Raw genomic sequence first — 24340 nt, 5'->3', positions numbered from 1 at the left:
GATAATCTCATCGATCGATCACATTCTTACGGCCCGGTGCATCTACGTGATCGATCGATGCGTTTTTGAATATATATACATCGATCGATGCGTTTATAAAAAAAAATTGACGTTTTGAAACCCCAAACACTAGTTCCTCGGAATTTCGTCGGAATATTCCGAGGAAATTCCGAGGAAGAAGAGGGTTTCCTCGGAATTCCCTCGGAATATTCCGAGGAAATTCCGAGGAAATAGGGTTTTTAAACCGAAAACAACGTTTTGCGGTTTGAATAACACCTATATAACCCTTATTAAGGGTCTTACGTTCATTATGAAGTCAAAAATTTGTTCCTTACCCTATAATAAACACTTTTCCGATTGTATGAACGAAATCTCCACAACATAAGAGAAACACTTATACACTTTAATGAACGGTAAAGGGAATACTTACAATTCGTTTTGAAATTTTTTATTTCATGGTTTATGCTCATCTATACAAAGAATCCTCAATGGTATGCATTACAATTGTATAAGAAATGAAATACGGCAAAAAAAATTGATGTTTTGAAACCCCAAACACTAGTTCCTCGGTATTTCCTCGGAATATTCCGAGGAACACTTGATATCCTCAATCGATCGATGGGATAATCTCATCGATCGATCACATTCTTACGGCCCGGTGCATCTACGTGATCGATCGATGCGTTTTTGAATATATATACATCGATCGATGCGTTTATAAAAAAAAAATTGACGTTTTGAAACCCCAAACACTAGTTCCTCGGAATTTCCTCGGAATTAATAGAAATACATGCACAGGATATTTTTTTCCTCGAATTAATGAAAATATTCCGAGGAAATTCCGACGGATATTTAAGTGGCCGTCGGAATTTCCTCGGAATATTTTCATTTAACCGGGCAAACAAGCCGCCAAATATTTCGCGAAAATTGAAATTGAAATACTGAGGGAATTCCGACGGAAAATATCTGTCGGACCCAAGGTTTTATAAACTTGAAACGCATCTTCTTCCCAATTTCTCTCTTCTTCCCCATTTCTCTCTTCTTCCTCTCCGGCGATCTCTCTCTCCTTCCGGCGTTCTCCACCTTCTCTCGCGACGATCTCTCCGGCGAATCCTTTTCATTCCCTTGCAAATCATGTAAGGACCCTATCCCACTCTCTTAGGTCCTATTTGTTAGGTTTTTAAGTTGATTTGATGATTTTAGAAGGTTTTTGATAGATTTTTGTTAGGGTGATTGGTTAGGATTGTGATTTGTTGTGTAATAGGTTTAGAATTGTGATTTGGTTGTGTTGAATTGATTTAGAACTTTTTTTATAAATTGTTCATTATTTTTGTATTTACAAAACGTTTTTTCTATATAAATTCGATTTTACAAAACGTTTTTTGTATATAAATTCGATTTTTGGATTTATAAAAGATGATTTCATATTTATTAAAATATTTATATTTATTAAAACTAATTTTGTATTTATAAAACATTTTTTTTATTTATAAACACTATTTTTTTTATTTTTGTATTTATAAAAACTATTTTTAAATATACCAACCGTTCTTTGTATATAAATTCAATTTTTGGATTTATAAAAGATGATTTCATATTTTAAAATTAATTTTGTATTTATAAAATATTTTTTTTTGATTTAAAAACACTATTTTATTATTTTTTGTATTTATAAAAACTATTTTGTATTTATAAAAAGATGATTTCATATCTATAAAAATATTTATATTTATAAAACTAATTTTGTATTTATAAAACATTTTTTGATTTATAAACACTCTTTTATTATTTTTTGTATTTATAAAAACTATTTTGTATTTATAAAAAGATGATTTCATATTTATTAAAACTAATTTTGTATTTATAAAACATTTTTTTTATTTATAAAAACTATTTTATTATTTTTTGTATTTTAAATATGTTTTCTATTTCAATTTTAATTTTATATTTTCGAATTTCAATTTAAAAAAATAAATTTATAAATTTTTTTTTTAATTTTGGAAATATTCCGAGGAAGTTTATCCCTCGGAATATTCCGACGACATCTTCCTCGGAATATTCCGAGCAATTTCCGACGAACTTGTGGTCCTCGGAAATTCCGAGGAAATAGGGTTTCCTCGGAATTCCGTCGGAAATTTCCGAGGGATTTCCGAGGAAATATGAATTTTCGAGGAGTTATTTCCGAGGATTTTTTTCGTCGGTATGTCGTCGGAATAGCGTTATTCCGACGACATACCGACGATTTTTTCCCTCAGTATGCCGTTGTTTTCTTGTAGTGAAGGGGCAAGTTGATGTAGCGGAAGCTACGGATAACACAACTAACCTATTGATTCTGAGATTATCTAGAAAATGTTATTTTTTTTGAACTCGTTGAGATCCACCGATCTACCGAAAACAAGGTTGAGAATACTTTTCTCAGTGCTTAACAAAAAATCTTTATAAAATATCAATATCAATAACCTGAATACAACTCTAGACCTTACCGGCTATTTATAAGAAAACCATAAAACCCTAGATAAACACTACGATAATTATTTTATCAATTAAATATAAATAATAACATAATAATAGATATTTTCCAAATATCTCTCTGCATCACAAATCCAGCGTGAACAATTGTAAACTAATTTAAACCTCAAGAAAGACATTTTCTTACATCTTTATATTGATGGGCTGTGTATATGCTTGTCAACTAACGATTTCTTTTTGGCTTCTCTAGGTTAAACAATATCCCCAATATATTAATTGAGGATCTTTTAAAAAGTTGTACCTTAAGTTTGTATTAATTAAAAAGAGATCTTCTTTTAGTGTCACTTAATTAGGATGACAATTTAGCTTACGTGTCAGTTTAAGAATCAATTGGAAAAAAAGTTGGTCTAAATCCAATTACTAGAGAATATTATATTAACCCAAAATATAAGAACCATGTATTCTTCCCTTAAATAAAAGCTACGGAATTACCTAATATGATTAACATATATATGACAATTAATGACTATGAATAATAAAGATTTAATAACAATTTTTGCATCCTTCTTTATTTTATATAAATTTATATTATTGAAAAAAAATTAAACAATCACATTAACCATATAATAAAAAAATTAGATTTTTTTCTTATATGTTATATTTTGAATATTTTAAAATGATTTTAAATTACAAAAATGAAAAAAACGTATATGTTATATTTTAATTTTTTTAAAACAAATTTAAATTGTAAAAATGAGGAAACCTTATAAATTATATTTTTCTTATATATAAGATCTTTTCTTATATGTTATATTTTAAATTTTTTTAAACGAATTTAAATTACAAAAATGTAAGTTTTTCTTAAGCATACGACTAAAAGCATTAAAATGAGATGTATCAATTCAATGGTTGATATGAAACTTTTCAAACCATATGGAAGATAAATGTCAAAATAATTCAAATGTGAAAACAATATTATTCACTTTTTTCAAGAATGTGTTCGGTGGAAAAAAAATAAGGTTTTTGTGTTATAATTTATTTAATGTTCAATCCGATCAGCCCATGATATATTAATTATAGTTTAGTTCCACAATTTTTAATAAAAATTGATCCGGTCTATCAGGAAAAAAAATATAATAACAAAAAAAAATATTGTAAATATATATAAATAAAATGATCAAATATATAAAAATTGTCGATAATATATACAAATAAACTCACATGCGCAAAGCGCAAATCTTATCCTAGTTACAGGGTAAACATATAACAATACGAATAAAGTATAATTTCATATAAAAACCAATATGAATTAATTCTACTTTATTTTAGATATATACTTTAATTTTATAAGGCATGAATAAATAAAGAAGAAATAAGACTGTTGATAAAACAAATCTCTTACTTTTTCTGTTCCCGAAAGTAAGACTGTTTATAATTTAATTTTTACTTTACTTTATTAAACATTTTCCAATAATTTTTCACCAATAAAATTTAATCAATTCAAATATTTTCATTTAATGTTTTTTAAAAGTATAAAAAATACCTTAAACATATAGAAAATATATCTTTGTGAAACAAGTAAAAAATCTAAAATATCTTAATTTCTAGAACGGAAGGAGTAAAAGATACTAAAACACTTGAAGAACATAGGAGGGACTGATGTTATGATTGTCTGTCAGAGAAACAAATCAGCGAAAATCATTTTTCTATATATTTATTAATATATAATGGACCACGCTTTAATATTACATTTAATAAACATGTTTACCTAACATTAACTAAGCATTGTCTAGTTAATTAGGCTAGCACCAATCCCCCATAAGTTGTAGCGGTCCTGTTAGACAAAGTGTCCCCTAAATTGTATGCCATATTTTCAACTAAATTCAATTAGTTTTGCTTTGCAAACTCTAAATAATCCCATCTAATTCTAACCCCATCCTCCCAGTAAGAAGCTTCGGTTGTTGTCCACACTTAAAGTCACTAGAACTGTTTGAAAAAGGACTTTTTGTGTTCTCGAGGTAATCTAATCAAGCATTTTAAACAAAGTTTTTTTTAAGATTTAAAAATAAGTTTAATTAAGCACCTGATCATTTGATCAAATACTTCACGTAGACATTTTTTAAGAGATGAAAACTTCCACCAGGTTAAGAGGTTGATTGTTTTCGGTTTCTAGATTAGTTTTTGGTTTTTGTTTCTTCAAAAACCATTTTCTATCCAATCAAGTTTTTGATTCCCTCAAAATATTAGTTTTAAACCAATCAAGATTTTGACAAAAAAGCTTTCCTATAAAGTATGGAAACTAGTTTTTAGATGTTTTGACCAAATTTCAAAGAAAAACCAAAAGCCATGTTTTGGTGGTTTTGCAAAGTGTACGATTACTTTTCATATATATTTTTTTCTTATTTTTGTAAATATCAATATAAAATACATGACCATTATATGTATATACTTTCTATCTTTTTGTTTAAGTAATTTTGTTTTAATAATGTGAAATCATTTATTTTTATTTCATATCTGTAAAATAAATTTAGATATTTATTTATAATATTAACTAATTGTAAATTAATCGTAAAAATTAGTTATTACATTCTATAAATAGAATTGTTGAATAATTTTAATAATTATTAGACATTCAAAAATAACTAAAAATATAAAAACACAAAATATTTTTTAATAACCAAATATAATATATTAATTTTTAAAATAAAAAGTTTCCATTCAAGTTTTAAAAAATAAAAATAATTTAGATATATTTTTGATTTATATTTTAGTATAATGTAAGTTTTTTTTAAAATATAGTAATTAAAAACATGTTGATGTATTTTTATGTTTTGAATAAGAATCACAATATTTTAATCAATTTTAATAGTAACTTCTAAATGTTTTATTTGTATTTATTTGTATTAATTTAAAATAACGTATTATTTTCTTTTTTGAAAAACTTAAAAACTACAGCAAAACCAAAAACCAAAATCAAAATCAAAATCTAAAAACGAAAAATCCAAAACAAAAAGTTGAAAATCAAAAATTAAAAGGTAAAAACCAAAAACTAAAAATTAAAAATTAAAACCAAAATCTAAAAACCAAAAACAAAAACTAAAAACTACCCCAAACAATCATCACCTAATTAGTTTGACAGTTACTAACAAGTAACAACGGGTTACGTGTATTATGAGTATTTATTTTTGTGTAACATTTGGCATGCTAACCGTATACTTAGTAAAATGTGTCACTTCATTAGTTAATTACTTTTATCATTTATCATATCAAAATATTGGTTGCTTCGACATGTATGACGATTAGAAAATGTGGACAGTGTAACATCTTATCTTTTTTTTTTGAGAAAACAGTGCAACATCTTATCACATTGAAGATTAACAGCTTAGGAAAAAAATAGATTACTTTTGCATAAGTTAAGAGCAATTAATATACTAGATCATTCCGCTGGTTATTAAAATGCATTCTCGTCCATCTCAAGATATTTTAAAAGTATGATATGGATTAGGTGGTAACACATGGAAATGGTTTATGATTAAACACATTTCCAAACCAAATTTCTGATCAAAATTCATTATGGTTGCGACTTGTGAACAATGATTCGGCGAATGCCTATTCTTAGTTAAGCCGTTTATGGATGTGTATGATTATTAAATGATATCCGAACTCTTCGAGCCCATTACCAAAGACCAAAGTTATTAACCCTTCCTAATAGTATTTTATAGAACCGATGAAAAGAGCATGGTCAAAGCATAATTTCACCACTTAAGACATTCATCAAGAAACGTATATATGATTATTAATCATATTTAAACGAAGCATATATAAAACTCTGAAATACATTAAAAACAAAACCTATAAATGAAAAGAAATGATGATCGAGGATTAATCGGATGTAGAAAAGTTATTCTGATTATCAGGGATCATCTATATTAGTATTATTTATAGAAACAATTACAGACGACGGGTAAACTGACAGAGAATAAACACGAACTATTGTCAGCTTGTCAAATAGATTGAAAGTTGAAGCGGCAGTACTTCTTAACGCACGTGGGCCCGTGTCTTAACTCTTAAGTACAATCAAATTGTTTGACCGTTGAAATAACACACGTGCGGCTTGTTTAACTCATTTGCTCGCGGGACTGACCTCACAGTTTTTTTCCCAGGCCGTGTGAATATCGAATAAATTTGTTCTACATCTATTGATTATTTGCATTAATTTACTAAACATATAAAATTTCTAAGAGAATCTAAATAATTATAAGAACATTAATAATAAATCAATTTTAACCGTAAATTTCAATTTTACTTTTAGTTATCATAAAATCTGTTAAAAAAAATCGAACCAAATTGTACAAAAAAAAATTAAATATTTTCTAGTTAATGTATTAATTAATTTCGTAATTAATATTATAATGTTACTATAAATTAATTTTAAATACATTTTTATACAAAACAAAACAAAATAAAATTATATGCTATTTTTTGTTTATAAATTTCATAATTATGGTCTATATATTCTCTATTAAAAGAAAAATACAATTTTTATCTACTATTCTTTCCGTTTTAATATAGAAGATGTTTTAAATGGCTGTTTTGTTTCACAATAGATGATATTTTCACATATCTTGGTAATTTTAACTTTATCAAAAACCGTGTAACCAATTTGTGTTTTTATTATTTTTGTTTATAATTAAATAAATTAGTTTTAAATTATATATCTATGATTTTTTTTGTTTAGAAAAGATAATTTCTTAATATGTGTAAAAAGAACCAAAATTTTATCTATTATGAAATGGAGGGAGTATAAAATAGTCATACTAGGTCTATGTAATCAATCACATCTATTTGATTATTTACACTAATTTATTAGACATATAAAATCTATAAGAAATCTAAATAATTATAAAAACATTAATAATAAATCAGTTTTAACCGTGAATTTAGATTTCACCTTTAGTCATCATAAAATCTGTTGAAAAAGATATAACCAAATTTTACAAAAGTTTTTAAATATTTTAATTAATGTATTAGTTAATTTCATAATTAATAATATAATATTAGTATAAATTAATTTTAAATAATTTTTATATAAAAATAAAATAAAATTATATGCTATTTTTTAATAAATTTCATAATTATGGTGTATATTATATTAAAATAGAAATAACAAGAATTAAATATAAAAATTATATTAAATTGGTAAGTTAACATAATTAAAAATAATAATTTTATTTAAATAAATAAATAAAATATCATTCGCCGTTTAAAGAAATTAAAATATCATTTACTATTTATAAGAATTAAAATTCGTGAATAATATATGTAATATTTATATATAAAAAAATAAAATTGTTAACATATGTTAAACTTTATATCTACAATTATATATGATCTATTTGTTATTTTAAAATCATAATATTATATTATCAAAAATGATTATACACAAAATATAATATAAAAATTATATCTTTTATAAAATAAAATTAACCGGATAGATATGAGAATCAAAATCTAGTTATTTATTAGGAAAAGTGAGGCATTATACTTTTACGGGCCTTTTAAATTTCAATGTTGATTATTTATATATGTTTTCAAATATTTTGGACAACTTAAAGTATCTTATATATTTTGAATGTTTTTAATATATACATTAAATCTAAAAATAATTAATATATTTAGGTATATAAATCTATTTCGGATACATTCGGGTACCCGAAATATTTTGGTTCGGGTCAGGTTCGGTTTTTGTTCTCTAAATACCAAAATTTTGAACCCCTTTGGATATTTAATCAATTTTGGACCGGATTCGGTACTAGTTTTTCGGATCGGGTTTGGTTTGGTTTTTCGGTTTCAGGTTATTTGCCCGCCCTACCATAACCCAATCAAACCGGTCTAAATTATCGTCTCTCCGGAGTTGGGAACTATGCAACGACGCATAAGCTTCTCCCAGCTTGAAGCATCAAAAAGAGTCTTCCAAAGGGAAAGAACAATGTGGACAGAAGAATCATCACTAGGATGCCAAGCATCAAGAAGATTACTAAATTTCATCAGAATGATCAATGATCTGATACACACACCTTCCAGCTTCTGACCAAGCAGTGGCAGCCATGGATGAACCAAACATGGATGGGAACTGTTTCTAAACGTTGGTCCCAAGATTCAATTGCCGTTAACAGTTTTGGCAGAACTATTGTGTCCAAAACCGTCTTCACAATAGGTGAAGGTAGCAATTCTCCCCATGTTTCTATAAACCTCAGCATTTGCTCAGGGTCTCTAGGTTCCCAAGTATTGATGACTGACCTTCTCAGATGAGCTAAGATTACCTCTGAGACAGGCTGGCTATAGGCCGTGGAGGTATCCAGCAGCATTTTCCAGGAAGATAATAGCCTCAACACCATGGCGCTGGATCAGTAAGAGGGTCCCAACACTGAAACATCCTGGTAAAAGAGAGGCAAGGCCAGTGAGCAAACAACACATTAATTATTGGCTAATGAATCCGATGTAAAATTCCTAGACGCAATCTCCAACTCACTTCGGTCTATTTTCTCTGCAATATATACCAAGTTGTGAAACTGCTTTTGCTGTTTCTCTTCCTCCTTTATAAACATCTCCTTGTCTTGCTGCAAGCTCAAGGCTGATTCTTTCTCGTTACTTAAATCCCTATCAATCTTGTGAATCTCATGCTTGGCCAAATCAACAATAATAATTAAGACTCAAGTCGTGGTCTAAATCTTCCAAACTCATGTTCACGAACCGTGGTTGTGGTCCTCGCATATCAATAATGATCTTCTGAAAACCAAAACCCACTTCTTGATTCTTCTCCGGTAACTCATCTGCATTTTTATAAACTTCCTTCCTTGCTTTCTTCTTCTCTTTCCAAACAGGCTTCTTCTCCTGAACCTTGTCTAAACCAGACAAGTGTGCATCATTGTTCTCTTTCGTTGCTATAACTGTAAACGGCATCAACAGTTATGTATCTCCTCAAAGATTATTTTCATGGCACAAGGGAATCGAATCATGTCTTGTGTTTCAAGTTAAAGCTACCTAGTAGCTTTAGTAGTTTCTCAATAGAATAGTATTTTTGAAATCTATGTAGGGTTTGTAGACGTTAGTCAGCGATTGTAGTAGTAGCGATCAAACCATATCTTATGAACACTACTCCAATCCACAAAATTTCAATCTTTTCTCTGCAGAGTTGGTACGTGTTGACTAACACCAAAAACAAAAAAGTAACAATGGTTGTGCTCCTCGTTAAAATTAAATTCTCAAGCTTATGGGCGGGCCTTTGTTTGTTAACTAGTTGAGCATCTCATATCTTTATTTTTTTGGTCAAAGCATCTCTTATCATTTAGAACCATTAAATTTCAAAAACGAAAACATAACTGTTAAAATGATATTATTTCATTGTCAGTTGTCTGGTCCTATATTGTTTAAAGAAACTTAATTAAAAGCCGAATCTAAATGAAAGACATATCATGTAACGAGAACGTAGTAGTGGTCCAGTTCAAGAACACTTCACGTGAACTCGCACCTTAGCCTTCAGATGTGTCCACACGCGTTCCTCCTTTTGTTTAATTGTTCAACATAGTTCTTGTTTAACCTATCTAATCAAAACTGAGACAATGCTTAATTATGTTTTGCTAGAAGAAATGTAATATAGAGTAAACGTCTAAAAAAAAGAAATGTAATATAGAGTAGAAAATGATGAAAATAACTATCTAGAATGAATCTTAATTAGTACACAAATCATTAATTCCCTGCACTATTAAAAATAAATCAACTAGTTCTTTTTACAAACAACAACTGATTATTTCCCTTCCATTAACCCCTTACAATATGTGATAAGCATAATATCATCTACTAAATTTTTTGACCGAAAGTAATTTAACAGTCAAGAACTTTGCAAAGAAAAATGAGTATATATCTTGTTGATTATAACGAGTTATTAGATGTTGAGCATCTGCTCTTTTTCAATAGACAGCTTTATGTCGACTCCTGTCTCCGGTGAATGATTTGCATTCTCCATTTTCTTGAAACTTTGTTGTTGATACACTTGTCGAAGTCTCTCTATTTCCCTCTTCAATGATTCTTGATGTGCTGCAAATCATTATTATTTTTAAAAAACGTTTTGTTAGCAATTCCCTCTAAAGAACGAAAATGATTGGGCCTGCTTATATATTGACAGTGCTATATAAATTAAAACCTCGACGAAAAAAGAAAAGGAAAACGCATATAAAGAATATTTATCAGACACACAAAGACATTCATTGCATAGATGTAATTAAAGCTAACACATTTATCATACACATTAATCGATGTAAGAAATTAAAAAGAGGAACTTACCGTCTTTGAAAATCTTGTCTTGAGCTAAAGCAGCGATTCGTTGCTTGAGAGCGCTGTTGTCGACGTTGAGAAGCAGACGCTGGTGATCCAAGAACGCGACTCTTGGCGATAACACTGATACTTCCGACTTTAAAATCATTTTTTAACAAGAGATGCAAGGTTACAATCATAACAAATTGTTTATTTTTTTAAAAAGCTATAAGAGTGTTAATGTACCTGCAATGAAGTGACGCTACGTTCGAGCTCTGATATATATTGCAGTTTCCTCACCCTTGATCTCTGTGCTGATTGCCGATTTGCTAATATTCTGTAGAACCATTCCAAATGATTATTCAGTTGAAATAATTATTGTTGTGGTCGTTGATGCTAAATTTTTACACTTTCACAAAGAAAAAGGTGATGCCAATTTTCAGTAATGATTATTAACTTATTTAATTTTGTACATTGGAATATTAGGACATATACTCAAAGTATAAATGTAAATTATATCTATACTTTTTACCAAAAAAAATTATATCTATACTATTATTTGCGAAATAGTTTTTTGCATTCTAACTCTCATGTTAAAACTATACAATTATTTGCTAAGTGATTTCTCCGTTAAAGCTCTCATGTTAAAATTTAGACCGATTAATGACCTTTAATGAATAATTAATTTCATTTATTTCATAAACATGAATTTTACAAAATTTTGAAGGATTTTAATTAAATAGTAGTACTCTTTTCGCTTCCGAAAGTAAGATTTTTTAGAGTTTATTCTTGTTCCACAAAAATACATTTTCTATATTTTTAAAGTCATTTTCTATATTTTTAAGGTACTTATGTATATTTTTGAGAAACATTATTGAATTGATTAAATTTTATTGGTGAATAGTTATTGGAAAATGCATTGAAAAATAAATAGTAATTAAATAGTAAAACATTAAGTATAATCTAAACTTGAAATTTCTAGAAAATCTTACTTTGGCGAAGTATAAGAGGCTTAAGTTTAGTAACTTCAAATAATAATGAGCCTAATCTCAGTTAAAATTTGTACGTGCATGCATGATCTTCGGTTTTGCAGTATAATACCATGATTATGAATAAATTTTTACCTCTTAACCCTTTTGGGATCAATAATTCTGTTGCTGGAGCTATCGCCGGAGTTGTTACTCGACGCCGTACCGTCCTCAGGCTCCGTCTTGCATTGGCTCCGGACCTCGTCGTTACGGTTGTTATTATTATCTTTCATATAATGATCGGACGGCGGTTCTTCATCGTCGTTAAAGCTCTTATGATCGGCCTGCGTGGATGTGTTCAAGGAACAGCCACTGGGTCCCACATTCTTGTTGTTATGGGAACGATTATTACGTAAGTCATCGTCGTCCTCCGTGAACATGGACATGAACTGCTCGTCGTCGAACTTATCGAAGTTGTGTTCTTCCATATGGCTTGTGACGATTGGAGCTTCGAGGAAAGCGATGGAATCGCTTATAGAACGACGGTGATTGCCGCGGCTACACGCTGAGAAGTCTAGGAACTCATCGACCCATGATGGGTTTTGTACGGCGGATGACGCGGCTGCGGTGGAAAAATGAGAGAGTTTTTGGGAAAAGTCAGGCCAATGTGGTGTCATGTTGGGGATTTGAGGAGGGAGTTGTGCCATTGAAAAGAAGAAAAACAAATCTGAATTTACAAGATTTATGGAGAAAAAATAGAAGACAAGACCTTAATTAATTACAAGAAACTAACGTTAAAACCCAAAACATAATAACAAAAACCTAAAACGAAAACAAAGGAAAGAAAAAACGAAATTTGAACCAAATGGAAAGTGGAATAAGATCAACGTCCTAAACCATATATAGGAAACATAAAAAAAAAAAGGGAGGAGAGGAAGAATTGAGAAAACGGAAATGAGTAACCAAAATGGCTATGTTTAACGAATGGTAGTTATATTAAGGAGATATATAGATAGGGTGAATGAATGAGATATATAAATGTGAAAAGATGAGGAAGTGATATATCAAAGTGTTTTTATTATCTTGTAGTAGGGTCACATGGGAGGAAGATTGAGATCAGACAGCTATTAACAGCTGTCTTGAAACGAGAGGCTTGTCTCATCCTCTGGTTTTTCTTCCCCTTGATTAACCGGAAGAAATAAATCAATGTAAGAGATTCGGAGGAGGAATCAAGCAAGCACATGTCCTTGTGACCTCTTTTTAGTTTGCTTGATATAGTTCTCTTTATAAAACTATATATATAGTTTTGTAAACCATATCAGTCGATTAATGATTTTTGTAGGAGAGATTACAAGCCTACCGCCTACGTAGTTGAAGTAATGATTACATGAGTTAGTAGCATACAATATTATCTATATAACCTAGTTGAGTAAATAAAAATGACTTACACGTTATACATATATGGATCATATTTAGTCATATATATCATCAATCTCACTCCTTTCTTTCACCATTTTAATTAATTATCTTGGTACTATAAATATGTTCAAGAGACCAATGGTATAATGAACGGATAATCCATGCCGATAGGAAGAAGAAAGTAGAGTAAAGAGCAGACATTGAGCTGGGAAATAAAATGTTGATGTGCGAGTCCATGTGATCTTTTTTGTGTACTATCCTTTTCTCTTTATCTGTTTTGTCACCAGACCACTCACACATGTAGGACAGTTGCCATTCATTCTTTCAATTGTCTAAGTGTCGGATTTTTGGTCTGTACATTCTGGCAGATAGTGTTCTAGATCGGAATAATTTATGGAACATATTCCAGTGAACTCTTTCTCTAAAAAACTGTTTCGGACAATAATTAATTAAACGATTTCTTCTATATGTTAAAACGATGAAATAGTGAAAAACAAGATTTAGTTTAAAATGTTTATTGAAATTTACGTCTAAACAAATTAGGGTTAAATTCAGAATGTACAGAATATTGCATGATATGATTTACAAGTTTATATACTGAACAGTAAATTCTAATATATATTTGGATGGCTCGGTGTGTTTTTTTTTAACGCTGATTTATTAGGATATTACAATTATGAGAAAGATTATATAGACGATTCGACAACCGATAATACAACTTGATTTATGAGGATCTACGTCTAACTGCATCACCAGAGCCGTCCTATGAAGATTCACGTCTGGTCGGGTTTACTTGGACCATGTTAAAGATCCCTTGTAAGCCTTTACTCCGTAGTCTGTATAACTGTTTAATAAATCGTTTTTTCCGGGAATTGAAACCTGGACATGCTGGTGAAGAAACGTTAATGAGATATGTTTGTAATTTAAGATTGTGAGATATGTTTGATACTTATTGCTTTTGTAACAAACTTGGAATGTAAACCTACTGAAGCTAAATTATGATGTAAGATATACAATTCATTAAATATTGTTCTCTCTTTGTAGGTAGATAATTTGGATGTCTCAGTCTTTGTAAATTAAGATTGTTATCTATTTGTAGATATATATGATATAGATTTACAGATCATCTCAAAAAGATTAATGTAAACCTATGAAATGGAATATAGCTAATTTTTAACAGTCACATCACTTCATTACTAGTTTACTACTCGTCTTCTTGAACAAAATAAATCCACTTAAAACCATATAATGCAAATATATATACATTGGTGATGGTGAGGCCGCTAAACAATGACCAAAGTTATGTCTTTGTTCATCTTTGAATCTTTAGTTTTCTATCAATTTTTTAAAAAAAATTAGATTGCTGCTGAATTTTGTATACTTCTGATTTTATAAGTAACAAAACGTAACCATCCACGTGAAAATTCGAAATTGTTTATATTGAAATTACAGCCCACAATTTGAGAAATTGAGAAGCAAATATATTAAACTCATACGAAATCTTCCATGTTCCGTACATTGTTTTATACGCTATCACAAATCACAACATGTCGCTCCAGTTCTAATTTTAAATTTATTTTCTTGTCGCTGTCCGAAGGCAATCCTTGAAGCAGCACATGAAAACTATGATTGAAATTGCTTAAAGAGTTCAAGAAACTATATATAATCAGCGTTTCCTGAAGTTAGTTAGCTGATCTAGAGCCGAGAGCACGACGCCTAAGCATCCATAAGTTCATAGCCTTGGAGATTCTTGATCATGTCCTGAAGATTCACTATGGTTTTCGATTCCTTTGGATCGGTTTTTAACCGAGTTGCCTATCAATATTTTTACGGTTCTAGGTGTGTAGATGTCGTTAACGTTACGTAGTTTAGATTCATCGTTTTCTTTTTACAGAGCTTCTGATGTGTATCAACATTTCAGATACTAAAAGTCTACAACGCCTTCTACAGTTGGAAAAATATTCAAAGAACCAGCATAACACACCGATTCAACCATGATAATTTTAGATTATGATTACGTACATTAGAGTAGTAGAGAATTTATACATATGACCTCTTACAAATATCTTGTTTGTCTCTTACTTGCCTGGTACGTAAGCTGACATAAAACTCCATAACAACTTCAGGTACATACAAGTCAGAGTTCCAAATGATGATTATCCTTGAGAACCTGTACAACTCCCAGACCATCAAAGCTCCCAATAGTACTAAAACATCTGATCAACTACTCTTTTTTTGCCAGAATTAGATGGGTCATTAAGAAGACTAGATTGCCCAAACTAAAAGGAGTAAGAATAGTTGTTTGAGAGATGAAAATTTTGATCTGAAACTTGAGTTGGGATGAGAAAAGCTATGTTCAGTAACACGAGAAAGTAAAAAGAAAATGAGAACGTAATTATGGTGAGATAATAACATATCGATAGTATGGTAGTTAGTAGAGCTTCAACCATAGAAGCACCAGTGGTCTAGTGGTAGAATAGTACCCTGCCACGGTACAGACCCGGGTTCGATGTCCGGCTGGTGCAATTTTATTTAAACTACATTTTTATTGAGTCACTTTGTAAACAGCCCAGTTGGAGGACTTTACCGGCCCATTTTGCTTCTCAATCCGTAATCATTCCTTTGATCAAAGTCCCAAACTATTTGTTTACCCAGACAATTAATATCTTGTGAACAATAAAACATAGGGTTAAAATGCTTGATTTCGAATTTTCCTATAATTTCTTTGACAAAATTCTTGTCTTGATAGCTAATAACCATAATAAATCATTTCATTTTAATGTTCAGGTGTTTGTTTCTAATTTTCGGGTTGATTAATTACAAAAATGCCAATAGTAAAAGCACCAATTAGGATGGTTCTTTTTTTTGTGTGTGTTATGGTACTAGCTTCCGGTATGGTTTCTTTTATGACAGTGGTTTTCTTCTGTTAATTCATGGATCGACTTGGTAATTCTACACGATGGACTTGCGTATAGGTGAAGTTTTTTCTCTTTCATGTTTTTTTTTTTTTTAAAAGCTTTCGGAGTTGTCCGGGGTGATACGGCTTAATTCCTAATTTCTTTTAGTTAATTTAGTTTTGTTGATCAATCCATCTTTGTTTTAGCATGTAGTGATTGTGTGTAATGAACTATCATTTACTTTTGGTGATTGATATCAATTTAAAGACTACCCTGCCTCTTCTGGACACCAAAGCGGTACTGGGTTCGATCTAGCCCAGGTAAAGCCTTCCCGGATGAAGTGGACTGCTGTCTGACCGGGTCCAGGGGAATGACCCACGAAGCGGGGAACCCCTGGATTATCAAAAAAAAAAAATATATCAATTTAAAGATGCCAAAAGAAAATTACCAACTCTAATCACATCCACGTAACTTATAAGCACACGAGTGTTCAGTGAAAGTCACATGTACACTATATATCCTGACTGCACCACACGATCTATCACTCGTGTACAAAATCCATAATTACAGTATATTAATTATTTTGGCATATAGAAAAATTGATTACATTGAAGGAAGATGCAAGAGATGTGGCCTTATGGAAACAGAACGGCATGTGCTACTGCAATGCCCGTTTGCGAGTCGTGTTTGGGACTTAGTTCCTGCTCTTTATAAACCAGACCCAACAACCATCAATTCTCCAGAGAATCTATTGCAAGCTTGTCGACGAATGGTTAATCTGCCACCATCAGGTCTCAATGAAGCAGTTCTATACCCATGGATTCTTTGGTATCTTTGGATAGCTCGAAACAGACTTGTGTTTGAGCAGGAGTTAGTGACTCTAGCTTTGAAACAAGCAAGGATCTGGCAGACAGCACAAAGAGAGAAAGGACGGCTGCAGACGCCACAAAAGAAAGGAAGTCAGACACCACCTACTTGCCACCGTGATATGGAGAATCAGTGTTTTGTAGATGCAGCATGGAATGCTGGCACCAGTGGCGGAGGATTTGGTTGCATCTTTAAAGACACCACCGGTAGGACTCTCCAACACTTTTCATCAAACCGCAGCAATGCCAGCTCTGCCTTGGTTGCAGAAGCACTAGCGGTTAAAGCTGGCCTGAAGGCAGCGAGGTCTTTGGGTTTGCGCAAACTGGCTATTCGGTCAGATTCCAAGTCCCTTATTATGGCCATCAACACTAAAGAGAAGATCGTGGAAGCCCAAGGAGTATTATTTGATATTACTCAACTACGTACGTGTTTCACAGCTGTTTCGTTTGATTTTATTTCTCGAGTACTCAATGAGGATGCATATGCAGATGCTTTAGCTAAGGCTGCACTGCCTCTCAAACACTGTTTAAGTTTTTATATTAAAGAATGAAGGTTTGTTCAAAAAAAAAAGAAAAATTGATTACATTCTGATTATCAATATCTCCTCAGGTTGAATCCTAGTCTGTACCAGCTAAATACGCACTCCTTGTAAACGAATATCCCTAAGCCACCTAAGCCGATCCAGCGCAATCAATCAAGTTTAAAGAGTTTAAGATTTTTGTTTTGTCATAAAGGGAGTTCAATAGCTTATAATTACGTAATTAACAATTATACTACATACATTCATGGCCTCCAAATATATATGCATGGGATTGGCATTTGTCGGTACAACTTTACCGGCATTTACCGGTTTACTCGGTCCCCCACGTCACGACAAACAGCAGCTGTTCCAAATTCCAATGCCCGGCGTTCGGCGGAAGAACTTATAAATTACTCAAAATAATTGATTTAAGGTAGTTTTGTTTTGATGAAACTCCAACAAACATACGTATCTGTGCATAAAATAATACGAGAAAAAGTGATATAAGACCTAAGAACATTACCAAGAATATGGATACGAATGAAAAGAATGATAAGTTGGACTAATTTAAAATTAATTAATTGATTTTAAAAATTATTTTTAAATAAAACTCTCATGTTGCAGTCTCCATTGTTGATTGTCTCCTTTTAATCTAGCATGTGGCCCTCCATTGTCTAACATTCACACAGTTTGGCTCACGCAATAATTGGACATAAATTACATTCTTTTTCATTATCAAATAAAATAAATATCACATAATGATAGTTGTGTAAGAAATTAATGATAAACAAGGCAATTCCTCTAATACATTTGCATATATAACCAATATATAACCACGCGTCTGTGGTCGGATAGTCAAGGCGTTCTGTAGATCCCAAAAAATCCGAGTTCGAATCCGCACTACACCAGATTTTTATAAGTGTGGTCACCGGAACTTTTACATTCTTTTTTCAGGGAATAGTTTACTGTTTTCTTTTTACATTTGCATATATGAGAAATTAAATAAAAACAATAAAATAGTTCTTAAGCATACAAAGGGTACATAATCAATGCAAACAACACGTAAAGCCTCAAATTATTGTCGATAGTGGTCTTGTTTACTATTGTGGTGTTCAAGTCAAAAAAAAAGGCTACGATGGCAGAAAATCGAAATTATGATTCAAATCATTACCAAAACGTAATTTGACACTGTAGCATATAGTCTCTTGTGAAATCAAATTTTAAGACTTTCTTAACTCCATTAATATTGTTAATTCATGATGTACTACACTTATAGTTTCATCACATATTACAATTTCTAAATGACATAAGTGTGGCTCAAACTCTAGCGATGGAGAACTATAGCATTTAATATACAAAGCTAATACAATATGGTAGACCACAAAACTAATCAATACATTATCATATTATGTGATTGTTTATGATTGAGAGAACATATAAAATAAGTCGGCCCAAGAAAAAGCCTTTCTCACTCATCATCATAATTTCCCTTTATAAATCCACCCAAAGTCAGACACTAAACAATTCTCCATTTACTATTTCCTAGTTCGCTCGTGCACATCTCCAACGATCCCAATCCTAAAACCATCACTTATTCCAATCTTTTTCAACATCTCTTGAAAACACCAATCTTATAAAAGAAAAAAAAAACAAGAGAATCCTTCTTTTTTGGCACAAATAACATAAAGATCATCACCTTTTTGTTTGTTTCGTCGATGGCAACTTCCGGTAACATTACAACGGCAGGGACAGGTTCACCGTGCGGCGCATGCAAGTTCCTGAGAAGGAAATGTTTATCAGATTGTATATTCGAACCTTACTTCTCATCCGAGCAGGGAGCAGAAAGATTCGCAGCTATTCATAAGGTGTTTGGAGCCAGCAACGTCTCTAAGCTCTTGCTTAAGGTCCCAATCCATGATCGATGTGAAGCTGTTGTCACCATCGCCTACGAAGCTCAGGCTCGTCTTCATGACCCTGTGTATGGCTGTGTCTCTCATATTTTCTCCCTCCAACAACAGGTAGATTAACTCAGCGGTCACTAGTAATCCATCAAATTTTTATAGTCACTGGATTTTTTATAGTTTTTGATTGATAAGAGATTGTGTGCATGGAGTTAGATTTCCAATAAAATCTTGAGGAATTAGTATCAACTAATTTTCCCATCAAAACGTTTGTTTTCACACTAGTTTTCTTAATGCTATATAAATTTCTTAAACATTTGAGACTATATTTCTTTAGTTTAGAGGAAACGTTACGGCAATTAGTAAGCTTTTTTCCAATAAATTCATGTCATGACTTTTTTCTTTCATGCATTTGGCATTTTCGATTCGCCAAAATCGAGAATAAACAAAACTAACTATTTCCGTTTCAAAAAGATAAATGTTTAAACGTTTTCTTTGAAATCCAACTTCGGCTCAGTTTTTCAATAAATTCATGTCATGACTCTTTTCTTTCATGCATTTGGCATTTTCGATTCGCCAAAATCGAAAGTAGACAAAATTAACTATTTCGTCACAAAAAGATAAATGTTTAACCGTTTTTTTTTTTTTTGAATTGTAAACTCGTCTCAATCATTTTATTAAAAAAATTGAGCCGAGTCTAGTTGTTTTAAAAATTTTGATATTAAAAAGCTTAAACAAATAAGCATATCTCAGTATATATAATTCATTTATTATTTTTGGATACTGAACCAATATATATATATGTAAATTAAAAATAAATATGTTTAGAAATACCATTTAAATTTGCACAAAATGCAAGCCAATATCTTACCTTTCTTTTGTTGGCAAAAACAATAACTTTAATGAAATGAAATAGATTATATAAAAAGATACATATTCATAAAGAGTGAGATTTTACTAATTCTTGTATATATATATATATATATATATATATATATATGTGTGTGAATTTTCAACATTTAAGTAGAATTGAATCAATCTTGTCTAACAATTAGCGTTTGATTGGTTTATACATAGGTGGCTTACTTGCAAGCACAAGTCATGCAAATGAAGGCACATATCGCCGGCCACCAGACGTCAGCCGCGGAAGGTACTCACCAATTCGCGACGTGGCAACAAACTAGTGGCTCACCGATCGATAGTGCGTACTCAACACCATATAACCATCACCATCATACTTACTACGGTCACATAAACCCTAATAATCCGGTCTCGCCACAGAGCTCGCTAGAAGAATCTTTCAGCAAGACGAGCAGTGACGTCACAACTACAGCTAACGTGCGTGAGACTCATCAAACCGGAGGTGGCGTATACGGTCAGGGTGAGTTAGGGTTTCAGGAAGGATATCCTAACAAAAAGAGATCAGTGAGTTATTGTGATAGCGATTTAGGTGAGCTTCAGGTTTTGGCTCTTAGAATGATGAAGAATTAAGATAAGTTTTTTTCTTTTGTTATTGCTAAAAATTAAGAGGAGTTGGTACTTTGGGAAAAAAGAATAAAAAAGAATAGCTGGTAACTTATGTAGACAGACGGCGAAGAAACGAGATGGTTTTTGACAAGAAACAAAAGATGATAACAAAACATTGGATATTCACATGCTATCATCAATAAAAAAAAAAAGGTGTCATACCTGTTTGTTCTGTAATTGTTAGCGATCGCGGCTAAAGTTAAGCAGTAACTAGCTTATATTCAATGACAGGTTTCAGCGAATTATCGTAATTGACTTAACAACTCATTTCATCCAAATTTATGCAAAAAGAAAAAACTCATTTCATCGATATAGTGTTACATGTCTTAAATTATATTCATTAAGGTAAATAATAATACGAAATTCACGCACGATGATTGCATGTCATAAATTCTCGTAAACTTGTTTTCGGATTTTAAAGGTCAGTAGTAGAAATGCTTCTATGTACGCAGAAAATAAACTAGAAAAGAAAGACATATATATATATATGGTGAACATATATATTTCTTGTGAAGATAGAGCAGACTTTACACCATCTTTAACAAAGAAAGGTGTAAGAGCACAATTATCGAAGGGTTTTTAGGGTAGGGTTATTAGCGGAATAAAAAAATCCGTCTCTTTATTTTTAATTAAAAAAACTAAGAACCGGTTCTTAAATAAGAGTTTTAAGAGCCGGTTCTTAACTTTTTTTTAATTAAAAGTTAAAAGACGAATTTTTATATTCCGCTAATAACTTCACTCTAAGAACCCTCCAATAATCAGGTTCTAAATGGTAAGCATAAAAAACAAAGTAATCAATATTTAAGTTTACAAAAGGGTAAGTCCAGCGTGAACAATTGTAAACTAATTTAAACCTGAAGAAAGACATTTTCTTACATATTTATATTGATGGTCTGTGTATATGCTTGTCAACTAACGATTTCTTTTTGGCTTCTTTAGGCTAAACAATATTACATGGTAAACGTATAACAATATGAATACAGTATAATTTCATAGAAAACCCAATATGAATTAATTCTACTTTATTTTCGATATATACTTTAATTTTATAAGGCATGAATAAATAAAGAAGAAATAAGACTGTTTATAAAACAAATCTCTTAAAACATTTGAAGAACATAGGAGGGATGGATGTTATGATTTTTTGTCAGAGAAGCAAATCAGCGAAAATCATTTTTTATATATTTATTAATATATAATGGACCACGCTTTAATATTACATTTAATAAACATGTTTACCTAACATTAACTAAGCATTGTCTAGTTAATTAGGCTAGCTAGCACCAACCCATAAGTTGTAGCGGTCCTGTTAGACAAAGTGTCCCCTAAATTGTATGCCATCTTTTCAACTAAATTCAATTAATGATCTTTAATTAGTTTTGCTTTGCAAACTCTAAATAATCCCATCTAATTCTAACCCCATCCTCCTCTAAGAGCATCAATATCGCTGTTACTTAAAGCTGTTTTTTAGTATTATTAGGATTTAAAGAAAATAAAAATTGCCTATAATTAGATGAAACGTTTAAGGACAATATGAGCACGTGTCTCTTCTTCTCTTGAAAGAAAATTGGACGGTACTTCTCCCACCGCAATCACTCCAACCACCACCGCTTCCCTCCCTTTCCCAGTTCCCACGATTAGTCGCCACTGCTAATAAGAGCTTTACTAATCAATAGCTAGGAGCGAGAATCTGTTTTCCTTCTGGAGATATCGGCGGCAATAATGATAACGGAAACGGCATTGGCGATGGTTGGTGGTAGGTCTGGGCATCTGAGTCTTCGGATTGGGTTCGGATTGGGTATTGTCGGGTCCGGGTCTTTCGGGTCCTAGCAATTTAGACTCATATAGGTACCTATTACTTTTCGGGTCGGTTCCGGGTCGGGTCTTGTCGGGTCCGGGTCGGTTCGGGTCTATAATTTCAATACCCGTAAAATACCCAAAATTTTCGGGTATATTTCGGATCCGGGTCGGTTCGGGTATTTAGGACCCGAAATAGACCCGAAGTACCCGAACTGGACCCGAAAACTCTAAAAAAACCCGAAGAACCGCAAAAATACCCAAAAATTTATCCAAAATCAGGCCCAAAAACCCAAAACATACACGAATTTTACCCAAATACCCAAATTATATTTTCTAAAAATCTAAAATTTCACCAAAAACCTACAATTATACCCGAAAATCCAAACCCGAAACTTAAAAAAAATCCGAAATACCAAAAGTATACCCAATCACCCAAATATACCTAGTATATACAATTATTTGCGGGTACTTCGGATACCCGAACAGGTTTCGGGTAGGACCTGGACCCGAACCGAGACCCGCGGGTCAAAAAAAAAGACCCAATAGGTACTTGGCATGGACCCGGACCCGAACCTGTATTTTCGGGTCGGTTCTGGTTCGGGTCTTCGGATCCGGGTAAAATGCCCAGGCCTAGTTGGTGGTTTAACGGTGGTGATAAGTCTTGTCCTGCTTCTTCCAATTAGGATTAATTCTGATGACTCTTCTTACCACGCTTGATTGAATTGGGTTTTCAGTTGTAAAGGAATTTAAGTTTCTGGGTTTGATTGTTTGTCCATAAAACTTTGATCTTTGATGATATCCTTTTGAGTTTTGCTTCAATAAATCTCTGTTCTTGCTTTGTTTATTTACTAAGAGACGACAAATGTATCTACCAATAATCTACATATTTTCTATTGTACCTTAGCATTGTTTCTTAGTCGTCAAATATTAATAGAAAATGCTAAAAGACCAAAATTTTGTCCAATGATAATGTTGATCTTAAGCATCGGTTGTTGTCCGCACTTAAAGTCACTAGAACTGTTTGAAAAAGGACTTTTTGTGTTCTCGAGGTAACCTAATCAAGCATTTTAAACAAAGGTACTAATAAGAGTTAAAAATAAGTTTAATTAAGCACCTGGTCATTTGATCAAATACTTCACGTAGACATTTTTTAAAAGATGAAAACTTCCACCAGGTTAATTAGTTTTTTTTTCTTTTGTAAAAATGTAAAGTTATTATTACCAATTTTCAGTTTTCGACAGAATTACAAAGGTAACAAAAAAACAGAGAAAAGAAAAAAATAAAAACTTAAACACCAACTCAAACTTGATAAAAACCGGAGACAAACACAACAAGAAAAGCTACAATCGGAGGTCTCAACTAATCCGCACAACCGCTTGCCGCCAAAGAAGAATCACAGTTAATCCGAAAGTCAGAATCCAGTAATTTTGGCCTCCCCGATGATCCTTCTTTATAATTGACTCGACCAAAAACAGCTCGAGACAGACTTCCTAGCGTTGACCAACACGAACAGCAGCCTCTCAAAAGGCCTAGAACTCCCGCATCACCAAGACCGAGCAATTATTAAAACGGAATAAGCTCCGAAGAACCATACGCCAAAGACCTGCACAAAAACCGGGTGATAAGCAGTAACAGCAATTACTTGACAGTTACTAACAA

At 31.7% G+C, this 24340-nt stretch overlaps 2 protein-coding genes across 2 annotated transcripts; one reads left to right on the top strand and one right to left on the bottom strand.

Annotated features, from left to right (window-relative positions):
- Positions 1-10171: 10171 nt before the first annotated feature.
- LOC106388273 (basic leucine zipper 34) lies at positions 10172-13006 on the bottom strand. The gene is made up of 4 exons (XM_013828305.3): positions 11907-13006; positions 11029-11119; positions 10813-10939; positions 10172-10566 (listed from the first exon to the last, which is right to left on the bottom strand). Exons 1-4 carry the CDS (start codon positions 12455-12457, stop codon positions 10415-10417), a joined length of 921 nt encoding a protein of 306 aa, XP_013683759.1. The 5' UTR covers positions 12458-13006; the 3' UTR covers positions 10172-10414.
- A 5204-nt stretch (positions 13007-18210) lies between these two features.
- On the top strand, positions 18211-24340 carry LOC106345621 (LOB domain-containing protein 16-like). Its single transcript, XM_013784797.3, has 2 exons — positions 18211-19471; positions 20432-24340. Exons 1-2 carry the CDS (start codon positions 19169-19171, stop codon positions 20843-20845), a joined length of 717 nt encoding a protein of 238 aa, XP_013640251.1. The 5' UTR covers positions 18211-19168; the 3' UTR covers positions 20846-24340.

This window comes from Brassica napus, chromosome C3, assembly GCF_020379485.1.
Source record: "Brassica napus cultivar Da-Ae chromosome C3, Da-Ae, whole genome shotgun sequence".
In the NCBI taxonomy this organism is placed as follows: Eukaryota; Viridiplantae; Streptophyta; class Magnoliopsida; order Brassicales; family Brassicaceae; genus Brassica; species Brassica napus.
This window is presented reverse-complemented; position numbering and strand designations above follow the sequence as displayed.

Excerpts from the sequence above, each read along its gene's own strand:
- LOC106388273 (XM_013828305.3), bottom strand. The coding sequence starts at position 12,457 with ATGGCACAACTCCCTCCTCAAATCCCCAACATGACACCACATTGGCCT. Across the intron at positions 11,120-11,906 it reads GATCCCAAAAGGGTTAAGAG|AATATTAGCAAATCGGCAAT; the intron begins GTAAAAATTTAT and ends ATGGTTCTACAG. Across the intron at positions 10,940-11,028 it reads GTAGCGTCACTTCATTGCAG|TCGGAAGTATCAGTGTTATC; the intron begins GTACATTAACAC and ends ATGATTTTAAAG.
- LOC106345621 (XM_013784797.3), top strand. The coding sequence starts at position 19,169 with ATGGCAACTTCCGGTAACATTACAACGGCAGGGACAGGTTCACCGTGC. Across the intron at positions 19,472-20,431 it reads TTTTCTCCCTCCAACAACAG|GTGGCTTACTTGCAAGCACA; the intron begins GTAGATTAACTC and ends GTTTATACATAG.